General features: G+C 49.0%; 1 protein-coding gene across 1 annotated transcript; it reads left to right on the top strand.

Annotated features, from left to right (window-relative positions):
• The first annotated feature begins 7,042 nt into the window (after positions 1 to 7,042).
• LOC132876154 (uncharacterized) lies at positions 7,043 to 13,078 on the top strand. Its single transcript, XM_060913450.1, has 2 exons — positions 7,043 to 10,044; positions 10,872 to 13,078. The coding sequence occupies exons 1-2, from the start codon at positions 8,809 to 8,811 to the stop codon at positions 12,378 to 12,380; spliced, it is 2,745 nt and encodes a 914-aa protein (XP_060769433.1). The 5' UTR covers positions 7,043 to 8,808; the 3' UTR covers positions 12,381 to 13,078.
• Positions 13,079 to 15,995: the final 2,917 nt, after the last annotated feature.

Below are 15,995 nucleotides of genomic sequence, written 5' to 3' on the forward strand. Positions count from 1 at the left end.
CATTCGAAACTCACATTGATATCACCCGGATAGCTTTCTTTCATCTCAGAAATATTGCAAAGATAAGAAATTTAATGTCATTGCATGATGCAGAAAAACTAGTCCATGCTTTCGTTACCTCCAGGTTGGATTATTGTAATGCCTTACTGTCTGGATGTTCCAATAAGTGCATAAACAAGCTCCAGTTAGTTCAAAATGCCGCAGCAAGAGTCCTTACTAGAACTAGAAAATATGACCACATCACGCCTGTCTTATCCACACTGCATTGGCTCCCAATCAAATTTCGTATTGATTATAAAATACTACTATTGACCTTTAAAGCACTAAATGGTCTCGCACCACAGTACCTGAGTGAACTTCTGCTCCTCTATGACCCGCCACGCCTACTTAGATCAAAAGGTGCAGGCTATCTGCTGGTACCTTGTATAGTGAAGGCTACATCAGGGGGCAGAGCCTTTTCTTACAAAGCCCCACTGTTATGGAACAGCCTTCCAAGTAATGTTCGGGAATCAGACACAGTCTCAGCATTTAAGTCTAGGCTGAAAACATATCTGTTTAGTCAAGCCTTTTGTTAATGGTGTTTATGAGGTAAAGGAGTAGATCTGGAGGGTCCTCAGACATAGAGTGTTTTGGTAAACTGGGATGTATGGATGCTGTCAGTCCCCACTTGCTTGCTCACTCGAGTTTGTTGACAGTGTAGTGGCTGGCTGCTTTATGTCCCGGGGCTCCCTCATGCCTGTGTTACCTTCTGGCTCTCTCCTTTTAGTTATGCTGTCATAGTTAGTTGTCGGAGTCCCTGCTTGTACTCGGTGCAATATGTATACTGTTCCTACTTATTCAGGTGACATTGGGCATACCTAACAACCTGTGTTTTCTTTCTCTCCCCCCCACCCCAAATCTGTCCCTCTGAGTTACATGGAGTCAACAGTAAATCTTTTGGTGGAGACGGTGGGGACCTCGACTGGCTATCATAGCCTGCAGGGAATCGGCCGTCAGACATTCTGTCGCATGTCCCAGACCCGGTGAAATGTAACTGAATTGTCTTGTCCAGGCTTAAGGGTCCCATCTGCATCTCATCATTGCTGAGGAGTGTGCTCCCATCACCCAATCAAGCATCCAGCCAGAGCAGGTCATGATATATTTTTTACCATATTAACATGCCATTGTGTGTTATGCCTGATGTAAAGACTCTCGTCTCTGCGAGCCTACCACACAGATTTAATACTTGTCATTTTTAGGGCATACCTAACAACGTGTTTTCTTTCTCTCTCTCTCTTCCCCCCCCCATCTGTCCCTCTGAGTTACATGTTGATCCTGGGATTGAGATGCTGGCCTCTTCTGCCCCTCAGACCTGCTTGATCCATCCTGGTGCCCTGTGTCTGGTCGGAGTTTTATCGCCCCACTCCTGTGAAGGACGGCCCCATGAGGACAGTTGAGGGTTATACCTGTTAAAACTGTTAATATTATAGTCAGGCTGTCTGTTGTTGCCCAAATGAGGATGGGTTCCCTTTTGAGTCTGGTTCCTCTCGAGGTTTCTTCCTCATGTCGTCTGAGGGAGTTTTTCCTTGCCACCGTCGCCACAGGCTTGCTCATTGGGGATAGATTAGGGATAAAATTAGCTCATGTTTTAAGTTGTTCAAATTCTGTAAAGCTGCTTTGCGACAATGTTTATTGTTAAAAGCGCTGTACAAATAAACTTGATTTGATTCACACCTACAGTTAATTTAGAGCCACCAATTAGCATAATCTGCATGTCTTTGGACTGTGAGGGAAACCCATGCAGACATGGGGATAACATGCAAACTCCACACAGAAAGGCCTCCATTGACCACTGGATTCAAACCCAGAACCTTCTTGCTGTGAGGCGACAGTGCTAACCACTACACCACCATGCCACCCTTGTTGTAAAGCAGCTTTACAGAAAATTAAAGGCGTTAAACATGAGCTTATTTTATCTCTAATTTATCCCTGACGAGCAAGCCTGTGACAATGGTGGCAAGGAAAAACTCCCTCAGACGTCATGAGGAAGAGACGTTGAGAGGAACCAGACTCAAAAGGGAACCCATCTTCATTTGGGTGATAACAGACAGCATGATTATAAATAACTTGCTTCTATAACTGTGTCCTATATAGTCACAAAGTACAACTGTGTAACCAGGAAATTCATTATCGTTTTAACATGAAGTCTTTTTTGTTGAAGTTATCAACTGTTCATTGATGGTGACTTGAGTGCAAAACTGTTCATGACAACTGCAAGCCGAAAGTTATCATGTCAACTGTAGTCCTCAGCAATAATGGCAAAACTGTAAGTGTCCACAGCCATCTGCCAAGTACAACTTTTGATGGTCCATATGGAGCATCCTCCAAAGGAGCAATGTGATGAGACTCCAACCAGACATAGGGCATCAGAATGGATCAGGCAGGTCCAAGGAGCAGAAGAGGTCAGCGTCACTGGTGTCTCAGGATCGACATGTAATGTCGTGGAAACTCTCAAAACTTTCAATCTCAGAATTACTGTATTTTTTTAAGTCTCCACATTTACTAAATTGTTCAAATTTGGAGAATTTTGTTCTCTTACCAACACACTTAAAGCCAAAACCACAACTGCACAAACTTTATAAATCAAATTCGTAGCAAAAAAATTACCCACCTTTTTTGTTGCAGCCACTGTTTGTGCAGTGCATTTCAGACACCCAAGTGCAGTCAGGTGAGAGACTTCTTTCCAGATCATGTCCAGGTCACAAAATATGTCATGGAAACTCTCAAAACATAAACTCCCCCAAGCAAAAATAATTCAAAGTCAAAGAGGTTGCAGAAAAGTTTAGACTTTTATTAAATCAGTTAATAAAATCTGATTCGGTTTGCAGAGTGAATCCCCTCAAAATCACAAAGTTCTCATTTTATACAGTTTCAAATATAACACAATGTATACAAATAATCTCATTGGTTAACATGTCACGTCATACCACTTCAACATTTTCTGCTGGGCAGTACATCTCATGCTTCTCATGTTTTGTATCAACTGAGCCAAATTTTCCAGTATGAATGGTCAATTCAGGAAGAATCAAAACATATGATAAGGAGTGATACATCATGAACAACACATTATTCAGAGTGTACAATACATGATTCAAGATGACTGGAGTCAAATCAGCTACAGGTTGATACAGGTTGCAGGTGCAAATGAGCACAACACTCAATAGGGTACAATCGTGGCCTTGGCCAGTCTAACACAACATAGGATTTAAAAATATGATGTACATTGCAGCTGTAGAATTTGTGTTGTAACAATATCCGATTCAGAATAACTTGATAAAATGTATTACATTAGCATGTAAAACACTCCAGAATGAGCAGTTGCTTAATGCAACATGGCCTTGGCTCACTCATAACAACACATGATAATGCTGCAGGCACTGGAATTAAGATAATACACTTTTTGAATAGGCCTGTGATTTAGCAGAAACCAACCTTTAAGTATAAGCAATTTCAGTGTCTTTAATGTATTTTACTGTCTCGTCTCGTCTTCTTCCGCTTATCCGGGACTGGGTCACGGAGGCAGCAGTCTAAGCATGGAAGCCCAAACTTCCCTTTCCCCAGACACCTCGGCCAGCTCCTCGGGAAGAACACCGAGGTGTTCCCAGGCCAGCCGAGAGACATAGTCCCTCCAGCATGTCCTGGGTCTTCCCCGGGGCCTCCTCCCGGGGGGACATGCCTGGAACACCTCCCCAGGGAGGCGTCCAGGAGGCATCCGAAAAAGATGCCCGAGCCACCTCAGCTGATTCCTCTCGATGTGGAGGAGCAGCGGCTCTACTCCGAGCTCCTCCCGAGTGACTGTGCTTCTCACCCTATCTCTAAGGGAGCGCCCAGCCACCCTGCGAAGGAAACTCATTTCCGCCGCTTGTATCCGCAATCTTGTTCTTTCGGTCATTACCCAAAGCTCATGACCATAGGTGAGAGTCGGAACATAGATCGACCGGTAAATTGAGAGTTTCGCCTTTTGGCTCAGCTCCTTCTTCACCACGACAGACCGGTAAAGCGACCGCATCACTGCGGAGGCTGCACCGATCCGCTTGTCGATCTCACTCTCCATCCTTCCCTCACTCGTGAACAAGATCCCGAGATACTTAAACTCCTCCACTTGAGGCAGGACTTCTCCACCAACCTGGAGAGGGCAAGCCACCCTTTTCCGGTCGAGAACCATGGCCTCAGACTTGGAGGTGCTGATTCTCATCCCAGCCACTTCACACTCGACTGCAAACCGCCCCAGTGCATGCTGAAGGTCCTGGTTTGAAGAAGCCAACAGGACAACATCATCCGCAAAAAGCAGAGATGAAATCCTGTGGTTCCCAAACAGGATTCCTTCCGGCCCCTGGCTGCGCCTAGAAATTCTGTCCATAAAAATTATGAACAGAACCGGTGACAAAGGGCAGCCCTGACGGAGTCCAACATGCACTGGGAACAGGTCTGACTTACTGCCGGCAATGCGAACCAGACTCCTGCTCCGTTCGTACAGGGACCGGACAGCCCTTAGCAAAGAGCCCCGAACCCCATACTCCCGAAGCACCCCCCACAGAATACCACGGGGGACACGGTCGAATGCCTTCTCCAGATCCACAAAGCACATGTGGACTGGTTGGGCACACTCCCATGAACCCTCGAGCACCCTATGAAGGGTATAGAGCTGGTCCAGTGTTCCGCGACCAGGACGAAAACCGCATTGTTCCTCCTGGATCCGAGGTTCGACTATTGGTCGAATTCTCCTCTCCAGTACCCTGGAGTAAACTTTCCCTGGGAGGCTGAGAAGTGTGATTCCCCTATAATTGGAGCACACTCTCCGGTCCCCTTTCTTAAAAAGAGGGACCACCACCCCAGTCTGCCACTCCAGAGGCACTGTCCCCGACCGCCACGCGATGTTGCAGAGGCGTGTCAACCAAGACAGCCCCACAACATCCAGAGACTTGAGATACTCAGGGCGGATCTCATCCACCCCCGGTGCCTTGCCACCGAGGAGCTTGCAAACCACCTCAGTGACTTCGGCTTGGGTAATGGATGAGTCCACCTCTGAGTCATCAGCCTCAGTCTCCTCAGTGGAAGACATGACGGTGGGATTGAGGAGATCCTCAAAGTATTCCTTCCACCGCCCGACAATGTCCCCAGTCGAGGTCAACAGCTCCCCACCCGCACTGTAAACAGTGTTGGCAGAGTACTGCTTCCCCCTCCTGAGGCGCCGGACGGTTTGCCAGAATTTCTTCGAGGCCGACCGATAGTCCTTCTCCATGGCCTCCCCGAACTCCTCCCAGTTCCGAGTTTTTGCCTCCGCAACTGCCCGAGCTGCAGCACGCCTGGCCTGCCGATACCCATCGGCTGCCTCAGGAGTCCCGGAGGTCAACATGGCCCGATAGGACTCCTTCTTCAGCTTGACGGCATCCCTTACTTCCGGTGTCCACCACCGGGTTCGGGGATTGCCGCCACGACAGGCACCGGAGACCTTGCGGCCACAGCTCCGAACAGCTGCGTCCACAATGGAGGTAGAGAACATGGTCCACTCAGACTCAATGTCCCCCGCCTCCCTCGGAAGCTGGGAAAAGCTCTCCCGGAGGTGGGAGTTAAAGACCTCCCCAACAGAGTGCTCGGCCAGACGTTCCCAGCAGACCCTCACCATACGTTTAGGCCTGCCAGGTCTGCCCAGCTTCCTCCTCCGCCAGCGGATCCAACTCACCACCAGGTGGTGATCAGTTGACAGCTCAGCCCCTCTCTTCACCCGAGTGTCCAAGACATAGGGCCGGAGATCAGATGAAACGACTACAAAGTCGATCATCGACCTCCGACCTAAGGTGTCCTGGTGCCACGTGCACTTATGGACACCCCTATGCTCGAACATGGTGTTCGTTATGGACAAACCGTGACTAGCACAGAAGTCCAATAACAAAACACCACTCGGGTTCAGATCGGGGAGGCCGTTCCTCCCAACCACGCCCCTCCAGGTGACACTGTCGTCGCCCACGTGAGCATTGAAGTCCCCCAGTAGCACAATGGAGTCCCCAGTCTGAGCACCCCTCAGTACCTCTCCCAGGGACTCCAAGAAGGCCGGATACTCTATACTGCTATTTGGCCCGTAGGCACAAACAACAGCAAGAGCCCTCTCCCCAATCCGAAGGCGCAGAGAGGCGACCCTCTCGTTCACTGGGGTAAACTCCAACACATGGCGGCTGAGCTGGGGAGCTATAAGCAAGCCCACACCAGCCCGCCGCCGCTCACCACGGGCGACTCCAGAGAAGTGGAAAGTCCAGCTCCTCTCGAGGAGCTGGGTTCCAGAGCCCAAGCTATGCGTGGAGGTGAGCCCGACTATCTCTAGCCGGTACCTCTCAACCTCCCGCACAAGCTCAGGCTCCTTCCCCCCCAGCGAAGTGACATTCCATGTCCCAACAGCCAGCCGCTGTGTCCGGGGATCAGGTCGTCGAGGCCCCTGCCTTCGACTGCCACCCAATCCACATTGCACCAAACCCCTACTGCTACCTCTGTGGGTGGTGAACCCACAGGAGGTCGGGCCCACGTCACCTCTTCGGGCTGAGCCCGGCCGGGCCCCATGGGCAAAGGCCCGGCCACCAAGTGCTTGCATACGAGCCCCAACCCCGGGCCTGGCTCCAGGGTGGGGCCCCGGCTGCGTCCTACCGGGCGACGTCACTGTAAGAATATAATCCTGAATACTCCTAAACCTACTCTTGTAAATGCGTGGCCCAAGGGTGACTGTCGTGTAGTGTAGCAGTTTAGGGTTAACTTTAGGCCAGCTATAATACGTGCTGCTCTGTACATTTTGTACTTTTCATATGTTCTGTTCCTGTTTCATATCCTGATTTTGTCTATGTTTTTGTGTGAAACATCTTGTTGAACTGTGCATAACTCTTGTGACCTTGATTGAGTGTGCAAAGCACATTCCATAATTTTCCACTGCTGATACTCCCTATGAAGAGTGTATATATAAAGCCCCGACGCAGCTGCGCGTTGGGGCATGACTGAGAATAAACCAGATTGATTTAACTCATGTGGTTCGCTCTCTTCTTGTCCTCGGAGATCTCCTGGTAACGCATCTGAACAGCACGCAGCGCAATCCTAACAATTTGGTGACCCCGACGTGATACTCTCAATCAGGTAAGACATGTTTGATTGACTACCTGGTTGGAAGTAGTTCCGTAGTGCCCTAAGGAGGGCTTTGTTTTCCCTGGTTCGAGTCCAGGAAGAGCGCGCTATAGAAATTTGTGTAGCGCCCTAAGGAGGGCTTTGTTTTCCCTGGTTCGAGTCCAGGAAGAGCGCGCTATAGAAATTTAGATAAATATCTGCTGTTTGTTTCTGTTCAGATCCGTTTGCTTTACTGTACGATGGGGGGCTCGTATCCTAAACCTGAGGTCACAGACACCCCGGCGGAATGGATGAATAAGTGTGGTTTAGGCTATTACGTTACGCCGTGGCTGGACAATTTGGCTGGGTGGACGGAGGCAAATCCTCAGATTCCATCGTATCCCGTGATGGGACGTTTAATCCAGGCTTCCTTGCTTCAGCGCACCGTATGATTTATGAAAGCTTAGGCGATCCGGATTGGGACCGCCCTTATATGCGCGCAGGGTATGATAAATGGTTTGACATGAAGAAGGTATGGGATAAATCAAAGGGTGTTTACACCCCGAGACCTGTTTTAAAGGCTATTCCAAAACCAAAACTTTCTCAGTCAACCTCCCATGTAAAAGCGAGGGAGGAATAGTTACGTCCCACTCATTCCTCATCTCATATACATGTCCAGTAAATTTGTTAGCACATGATTTAATGTGCAAATTAGAAGTAAATCTCACATCCACTCTAGATGGACTAACTATTGAAGTAAGTGAAATGTGCGGTGTGCAGTATGGGTTTGGAAGCCCTCTGTATGTGTATGTCTGGCAGCTCTGTTCAGATCAGCTCGCACACTTGAACACCTCATCAGTTGACACAGATCATATGATGAGGAGCGTTTGCTCGAAATAGTCGATGTGTTGCAACCTAGAAATGACGTCGCTATGAATATAAAGGAAGAAATAGCTCCGGCTCAGGAAGGTGGCCGTCCGCGTCAGCGCACCGTGTCGACATTTTTTTTGGAGGGACACACCGAATGCTTTGCAGCTCCTGCGTGAGCAGTTAACTAGGTATTTACTGGCTATGAAACAAGCGAACCGTGATCTGTCGCAGGTTACTAACTGTAAACAGGAAAAGTCAGAAGTGACGTCGGCCTTTTGGAAACGTTTTGGTGAAGTTTGGCAGCACCTGGGTGGGTTAGAATTGGACATGACTCAACCCAATCCAATGTTCCTGTCCACCTTTTTATCTAACTGCCGCCCTGAGGTTCAGAACGTTTTGAAACATCACTTGAGCGATAGGACTCATTTGGTCCTTCGCCAGGCGGGTGAACGGTTGAGGACAATGGAAAGTGATGGGTTGTTAGATTGTAAGACTAATAAAGCATGTTTATCTGTGGCCCCACAGGGCCCCGGGTTGTATCGTCATAATAATGACAAAACACGCACCGGGCCTCGCACATGGTCGGGTGGGAACCGGAAGAAAACAGGCAGGTGCCACTATTGTGGAAAGGAGGGCCACTGGATGAGGGAATGCCATGCGCGGCGGAGGGATGAGCAGAGTAGGACGGGAGAATTAGGGGATGTGTTGCAAGGCCAGAATCCCGGACCTAAGGGCTATCGGCAGAATAACGGACAGGACCAGCGCTATCACGCCCCGCTATAGGGCTGCCCCCAGGGTACGGAATCCACAGCCGTTGCCATGTTAAATCTCTCTTTTAGCTCTCCTCGTAACGCAGAGCTCCCTCTTGTGCCTCTGTGTTTGGCAGGAAGGGAGTATCCGTTTATACTTGATACTGGGGCCACTATGTCCTCAGTAGGGAGGGATTATGAGGGTCCTTTATCTACACGGTTTGTTAGCTCTGTGGGGATAGAAGGGGTTCCTTTTGACTCTAGTTGTACACCACCCTTACCTGTCATCTGCACTCTGGACCCTTCATTGCGTTTTTCACACTCTTTCATTTTTATGCCAGAGTGCCCTTTTAATCTTTTAGGTCGCGACCTCATGAGTCTTCTCGGACTCTCGATCTCCTTTAGCGGCTCACACATGATTGTTGATACTCCGGACGGTGCTCCGCCTGATGTTTTTGCCTTATCCAGTTCTGTGCTGCCACATAACATTCTGAACGCTGCTTGTACGTCCCAAGCTCTTTCCCCTGTTCTCTCTGCTCTTCCTAACACCCTGTGGGCGGATCATAAGGACGATGTGGGCTCTGTGAGCTGCTCTCCGTATGAAGCTGTTATTAAACACTCTACACCTGTTTATGTTAAACAATACCCTCTGTCTCCTAGTAAGCTCGATGGTATTGACAATATTCTACAATCTCTTTTGCAGCAAGGTGTCGTGGTTCCTTGTGTCAGCCCGTATAACACCCCAGTGAACCCGGTCCCAAAACCGGATGGCACATGGCGCCTCACTCAAGATCTACGTAAAATAAATGAACTCATCGTTCCCGTGGCTCCAGTGGTCCCTGACGTTCCTTCTCTTATGTCTTCTATTCCGTGTGACCATGCTTATTTCTCTGTGATTGATTTGTGCTCTGCCTTTTTCAGTGTTCCTGTGGGCCATGAGACTCAGCCCCTGTTTGCTTTCACACACAGGGGAAGACAATACACGTGGACGCGGTTGCCACAGGGTTTCATTGACTCACCGGCGGTCTTCACTGCCGTATTGCGGGACGCGCTGGCTGATCTCTGTCTTCCCCGGGGCTCCACGGTGCTCCAGTACGCGGATGATCTCCTGGTAACGGCGGAGGATCAAGACGCTTGTGCTGCCGCCACATTGTCTCTCCTCACACTCCTGGCGCAGAAGGGTTTCAAGGTCTCCCGCACGAAGTTGCAGTTTTGCCTCACAACTGTTCGCTACTTGGGACATGACCTCTCCCAGGGTTCCAGGAGGCTTAGCCCGGAACGCGTTCAAGTCATTATGGACACTCAGGTACCTGCAACCAAGCACGCTCTCATGGCATTTCTGGGCCTCATCAATTACTGTCGTCAATGGATCCCTGACTGTTCAATCTATGACAAGTGTTTGCGTTCAGCTATAAGTCACTCAGATCCTTTGACTCAGCCCCTGGTCTGGACTGAGGACATGCTAACGGCCTTCAAGGCTCTGAAGCAAGCTTTGTGCTCCGCCCCTGCTCTCGGGCTGCCGAACTATCGTTTGCTGTATGTGTGCAATCAGAAGGGGACCGCCTCTGGGGTGCTGGCTCAGGAGCACGGGGGGGCATGCGACCTTGCGCGTTTCTGTCTAAAACTCTTGACGCTGTGGCACAAGGGCTTCCTGGCTGTCTTAGGGCTGTTGCTGCGTGTGCTCTCATGGTCACGGACGCTGAAAAACTTGTTTTGTCGCATCCGCTCATTTTACACACTTCACATGACGTCGTGTACATTCTGCAGAATCTTAGCACTCAGCATTTGTCTGCTCAGCGTCGCTCTGGCTATGAGTTTATTCTTTTGGCCACAGAGCATCTCACTGTTAAGCCCTCCTCGTCGTTTGATTCTGTCGCCCACGCTCTTCAGCGTCTTCTTAACTCACAGGATGACGATGTTGCGTTTGACTCACATGACTGTCTTTCTAATATCGTTTTTGAAACTAGCATCCGCCCAGATTTACACTCCACCCCTCTTTCCACAGGCGATTCTCTTTTTGTAGATGGTTCCTGTTCCCGCCCTGCGGATGGTGTGTTCCTGTGTGGTTACTCTGTTTGTCGCCTCCCTGATGAAATTGTTGAAGCTCATTCTTTGCCTTTTTCTTCTGCTCAGGCTGCGGAGCTCTATGCTTTGACTCGCGCGTGTATTTTGGCTCAAGACACAGACGTTACTATTTACACCGACTCACGCTACGCTTTCAGCGTGGCGCACGACTTCGGCCGCATTTGGGCGTCTCGGGGGTTTACGACAGCCGACGGTAAGCCCATTTCTCATTCTTCACTTGTTACTGATTTAATCACCGCCTGTCTCCTTCCGTGCACGTTGGCCATTGTTAAGACACGCGCGCACACAAGAGGGGACTCATTTGAAGTAAAGGGCAATTCATTCGCTGATCGAGTCGCTAAAGCTGCAGCCGCATCCGGTGTCCTGCCTCCAGGCTTTAATTGCGCTTTAGTTTCTACTGATCGCATGGTTAGCGCTGTCTTACCTGACATAGATCTCATTTCTATCCAGGCCTCGGCCTCTGTGGCAGATACGCAGTTCTGGGACGCCCAGGGCGCGACAGAGAAGAGTGGCGTTTTGCTTGACGCACAGGGCCGTCTTTGTTTACCTCGTCACTGTACTCCCTTTCTCGTCCGCGAGTTCCATGGTCCCACTCATCGCGGCCGAAGAGGGGTAGTGGAGGATATGAACAGAACATTCTGCATCAATAATTTGCACACAGACGCACACAACATTCTGGACAAGTGTTTAACGTGCGCCCAGAATAATCTATCTAAACCAGGCGCGGTACATCAGCACCTTCCCATACCCGACACGCCTTTCCAAGAATGGCAGATCGACTTCACTCACATGCCAAAGCAGGGCCCGTTCAAATACCTTTTGGTCATGATTGACAAATTTTCACGGTGGATTGAGGCTTTCCCGTGTAGCAAAGAGAACGCCCGAACAGCAGTGAACAAACTTGCACAGGAAATTATCCCACGTTACGGTCTTCCGGTAGGAATTGACTCTGATAAGGGAACGCCGTTCACCTCTAAGGTAACGCAGGAGCTATGTAAAGACCTCAAGATCAATTGGCGTTTTCATATCCCATACCATCCACAGTCCTCTGGCATTGTGGAGCGCGCGAATAGAACAATTAAGGGTAAGTTGCGTAAGGCTATGCAAGACGCAGGCACGAAAAATTGGGTCCAAGTTTTACCGTTGGTCCTCGCTGATATGCGCATGACTGCTCAGGTCGCTCTCGATAATTTATCTCCGTACGAGCTCGTCATGGGACGCCCCTTTCCTGTCCCTTGGCGTAGAGGCATGCAGGTTATAGGAACGGGTGATCTTGAAGTACATCTCAGCGAGTACGCGGTGGGTCTCATGCGGGTGCTGGATGAGTATTGGGCGAGAGTAAATTCCAAAAAGCCTCCCATTCCAGAGGCACACACTCACCCCTTTGAGGTAGGGGACAGAGTTTTAGTAAAGAGATTCGCTAAACTAAACGCTCCCATGGAGGAGTCACCCTACAGTGGGCCCACCGATGTACTCGCTGTAACTCGCACGGCTGTACTAACGGACCTTTTTCCACAGTGGATCCATGCCAGCAGAATAAAGAAGGCTCCAATGTAATAGAAATCTATATTGTTGATGCTTAACAGACTTTTGTGTTTCAGAAAGTTGCTGTGACAATAGCTGACGGCCTTTTCAGGGATCCCCTTCCAGCATCTGGAGCAATCCAGTTTCGGCTGATCTACAAAGAGGGGATGGTTGGTGAGTCTTGCAAAGTTCTGGGCTGAAGAGTCTGAAAAGCACGGGAGCCTGTGACATTTTTCGCCGTCTGCACCCTGTGAGCATTAGAGAACAAAGTCAGTGACCAGTATGACTTTCTTCATCATCGTGCTGATCTCAACGCTTGGGGCAGGGTTACCCGCACAAGCAATACACCGGGACCCAAGGGATAACGAGTTTTGGAAATGTATAAACTTCACTGTAAAAACATCAATGAATATGAGTAAACCTTGTTATGTGTGTTCTTTGTTACCCCATGACAGCAGCGATCCTTTTCCGGTCCGAATAGCCCCGTCTAACTACTCTGAGGTTAATATGACATGGCTCAGCCTGTGGCCCTCGTATACTCAAACTAAGGTTTTCCTGACAGACAATACAGACCCAGAGGTAAGGTTGTCAATACACTGGGGTGTGAATAATACTCTGGGCTTGCGTCAGAGTATTAAAGAGGGGATTGTAAGAATATAATCCTGAATACTCCTAAACCTACTCTTGTAAATGCGTGGCCCAAGGGTGACTGTCGTGTAGTGTAGCAGTTTAGGGTTAACTTTAGGCCAGCTATAATACGTGCTGCTCTGTACATTTTGTACTTTTCATATGTTCTGTTCCTGTTTCATATCCTGATTTTGTCTATGTTTTTGTGTGAAACATCTTGTTGAACTGTGCATAACTCTTGTGACCTTGATTGAGTGTGCAAAGCACATTCCATAATTTTCCACTGCTGATACTCCCTATGAAGAGTGTATATATAAAGCCCCAACGCAGCTGCGCGTTGGGGCACGACTGAGAATAAACCAGATTGATTTAACTCATGTGGTTCGCTCTCTTCTTGTCCTCGGAGATCTCCTGGTAACGCATCTGAACAGCACGCAGCGCAATCCTAACAGTCACGGTCCTGGATTTTTTCTCCATAGGGGGTTTTTGGTGAACTGCTCTTGGTCTGGCCTGTCACCTAGGACCTGTCTGCCTTGGGAAACTCTACCAGGGGCATAATGCCCCCGACAACATAGCTCCTAGGATCATTCAAGCACACAAACCCCTCCACCACAATAAGGTGGCAGTTCTAGGAGGGGATTTTTATGAACTGTATCTCAAAATATATCAAATCCTCAAGTGCTTTTCCCAAAGTTCTAGCTAAGCAAAGCTTTCCTAAAAGTGCTGCCCAGTGAATGTAAGGCCACTCTTCTAAGTTTACAAAAAAAATTTTCTTTTCTTCTGTTAAGTGATGCCTTCTACCTAATATATCTTCATATTCATTCTCCTTCCAAAATGTGTTCATGGCTTTTATAGAATACTCTTCTCCTCACTCTGTCCCTTTATTTACACACTTTACTCTTTATTTTCCATGCATATAGTGTCTTTCATACAGAGCACTTTCATATCATTTTCTATCCTGTTTTGGGACAATAAAGATACTTTGACTTTGATAGACCAGGATTATAGGCTCCTGGTCATTTTTAGCAACTCATTGTGCCAGTCCTTGCAGTGGGGTGGAACGCTGAGCACTGTGATCAAAGGGTGAATTCCAAAAACACTTATTTTATTCAGGTATAGTATGTCCCTGAGGCTGGATGGAACACTGAAGCGCAGACAGGTGGGAAATGATGTTTAAACACAGTCTCTTTATATTCAGTTCAGCTTTACAGCATAAAGTCATGATTTAACACACACATACACAGATGCACACATGCTCTGGTCAGGAGACAGCCACCTCTTTGCTCTTCTCCTCCTTTTCACCTCTCTGTCATCACTGAAACAGACACACACATCAATTGACAAAAGGTGTGGTCATTTTGCTACTCACCTTCCCTGATCCTGCCCTCCATTCACAAACTGATGCTTGACCATGCCCCCACTGCCACATACCCCCACTGCCTGACTAAGGCCAGGGAGCCATCTGGCCAGCAGCCGACCCCCCCCCCCCCCCAACTGGAAAGAAAGTCTGCCACCACCATCTGTGCCCCCGGCTTGTGGACCACCTCGAATCTGAAAGGCTGGAGGGCGAGATACCAACGGATGATCCTCCCATTGGCATCCTTCATGCAGTGGAGCCACTGGAGCAGGGTGTGATCTGAACAAAGAGGGAAACGGTGCCCAAGCAGGTAGTACCGGAGGGTGAGGACCGCCCACTTGATGGCCAGGCACTCCTTCTCTATGGTGCTCTACTTACTTTCTTGCATCGAGAGCTTTCTGCTAATATACAGCACTGGATGTTCCTCCTGCTCCACCTCCTGGGACAGAACGTCCCCCAACCCTCTGTCCGATGCATCTGTCTGCAAAATAAATGGGAGAGAGAAGTCAGGGGAGTATAAAAATGGCCCATGACCCAGTGCAGGTTTTACCTTAGTGAATGCCTGCTGGCACTGCTCCATCCACTGGACCAGATCTGGTGCTCCTTTTTTAGTGAGATCAGTCACTAAAACAGGAGCAGGCTATTGACGTCTGAATATTTAGGTATAAACCTGCGATAGTAGCCAGCCAGCCCCAGGAAATTTCTCACCCCCATTTTGGATCTTGGGCCTCAGGCAGGCTGCAATTGCTGCAGTCTTGTCAATTTGGAGATGCACCTACTCATGACCAAAGTGGAAACCCAGATATTGCACTTTCACCTGCCCAGTCGTATACTTTTTTGGGCTAGCCATGAGGCTAATGCCTTGTCAAGGACAGCCCTAAGGTGTTCTAGGTGCCACAGCTAATCATTGATATATACAATGATATTGTCTAGGTTGGCAGTGGCATAGGCGGCATGTGGACGGAGGATTTTGTCCATGCCGCTGGAATGTTGCAGGAGCGCCAAATAATCCAAAAGGAAGGGTGATGAATTGGTGTAAGCCAAACAGTGTGGAAAAGGCCATTTGTTCTCAGGAGAGTGGAGTCAAGGGGAACTGCCAATATCCCTTTGTCAACTCCAGTGTCAAATAAAAGCGAGCAGCGCCTAACCGATTGAGCAACTCATCAATGCGAGGCATTGGGTACATGTTGAATTTAGACACCATGTTAACTTTTCGATAGTCCACATGGAACCAGACTGACCCATCAGTCTTGGGGACCAAGACCACTGGGCTGCTCCAATCACTGTGCAATTCCTCGATTATTCCCATTTCAAGTATGGACTTGGGTTTGTCCCAAACCATCGCTTTCTTGTGTTCGGGCAAGAGGTATGGCTGACTATGCACCACCACCCCTGGGAGCATCTCAATCTGGTGTTCTATGACATAAGTGCAGCTGGGAAGGGGCGAAAAGGCATTGGAAAACTCCGCTTGCAACCTGGCAACCTCCATGAGTTGGGCCAGTGAGAGATGGTCTCCACAGTGGACCAGAGTGGCTCAAGTGGTTACTTTCATTTTTACCTCTGGCCCCAGCTCCACCCTCTCTGGAACTGCCAATGCCAACACCATGGGGACCCCCCTCATTCCAGTGTTTCAGTAGGTTGAGATGGTATATTTGTAGAGGCCT

The sequence above is a fragment of the Neoarius graeffei genome, chromosome 28, assembly GCF_027579695.1.
Source record: "Neoarius graeffei isolate fNeoGra1 chromosome 28, fNeoGra1.pri, whole genome shotgun sequence".
Lineage (NCBI taxonomy): Eukaryota > Metazoa > Chordata > Actinopteri > Siluriformes > Ariidae > Neoarius > Neoarius graeffei.

What these genes read in the sequence shown, in the direction of transcription:
- LOC132876154 (XM_060913450.1), top strand. Translation starts at nt 8,809, where the DNA reads ATGTTAAATCTCTCTTTTAGCTCTCCTCGTAACGCAGAGCTCCCTCTT. An exon ending in AAGTCATTATGGACACTCAG is followed by an intron (nt 10,045 to 10,871) that starts GTACCTGCAACC and finishes TCTTCTGCTCAG; the next exon opens with GCTGCGGAGCTCTATGCTTT.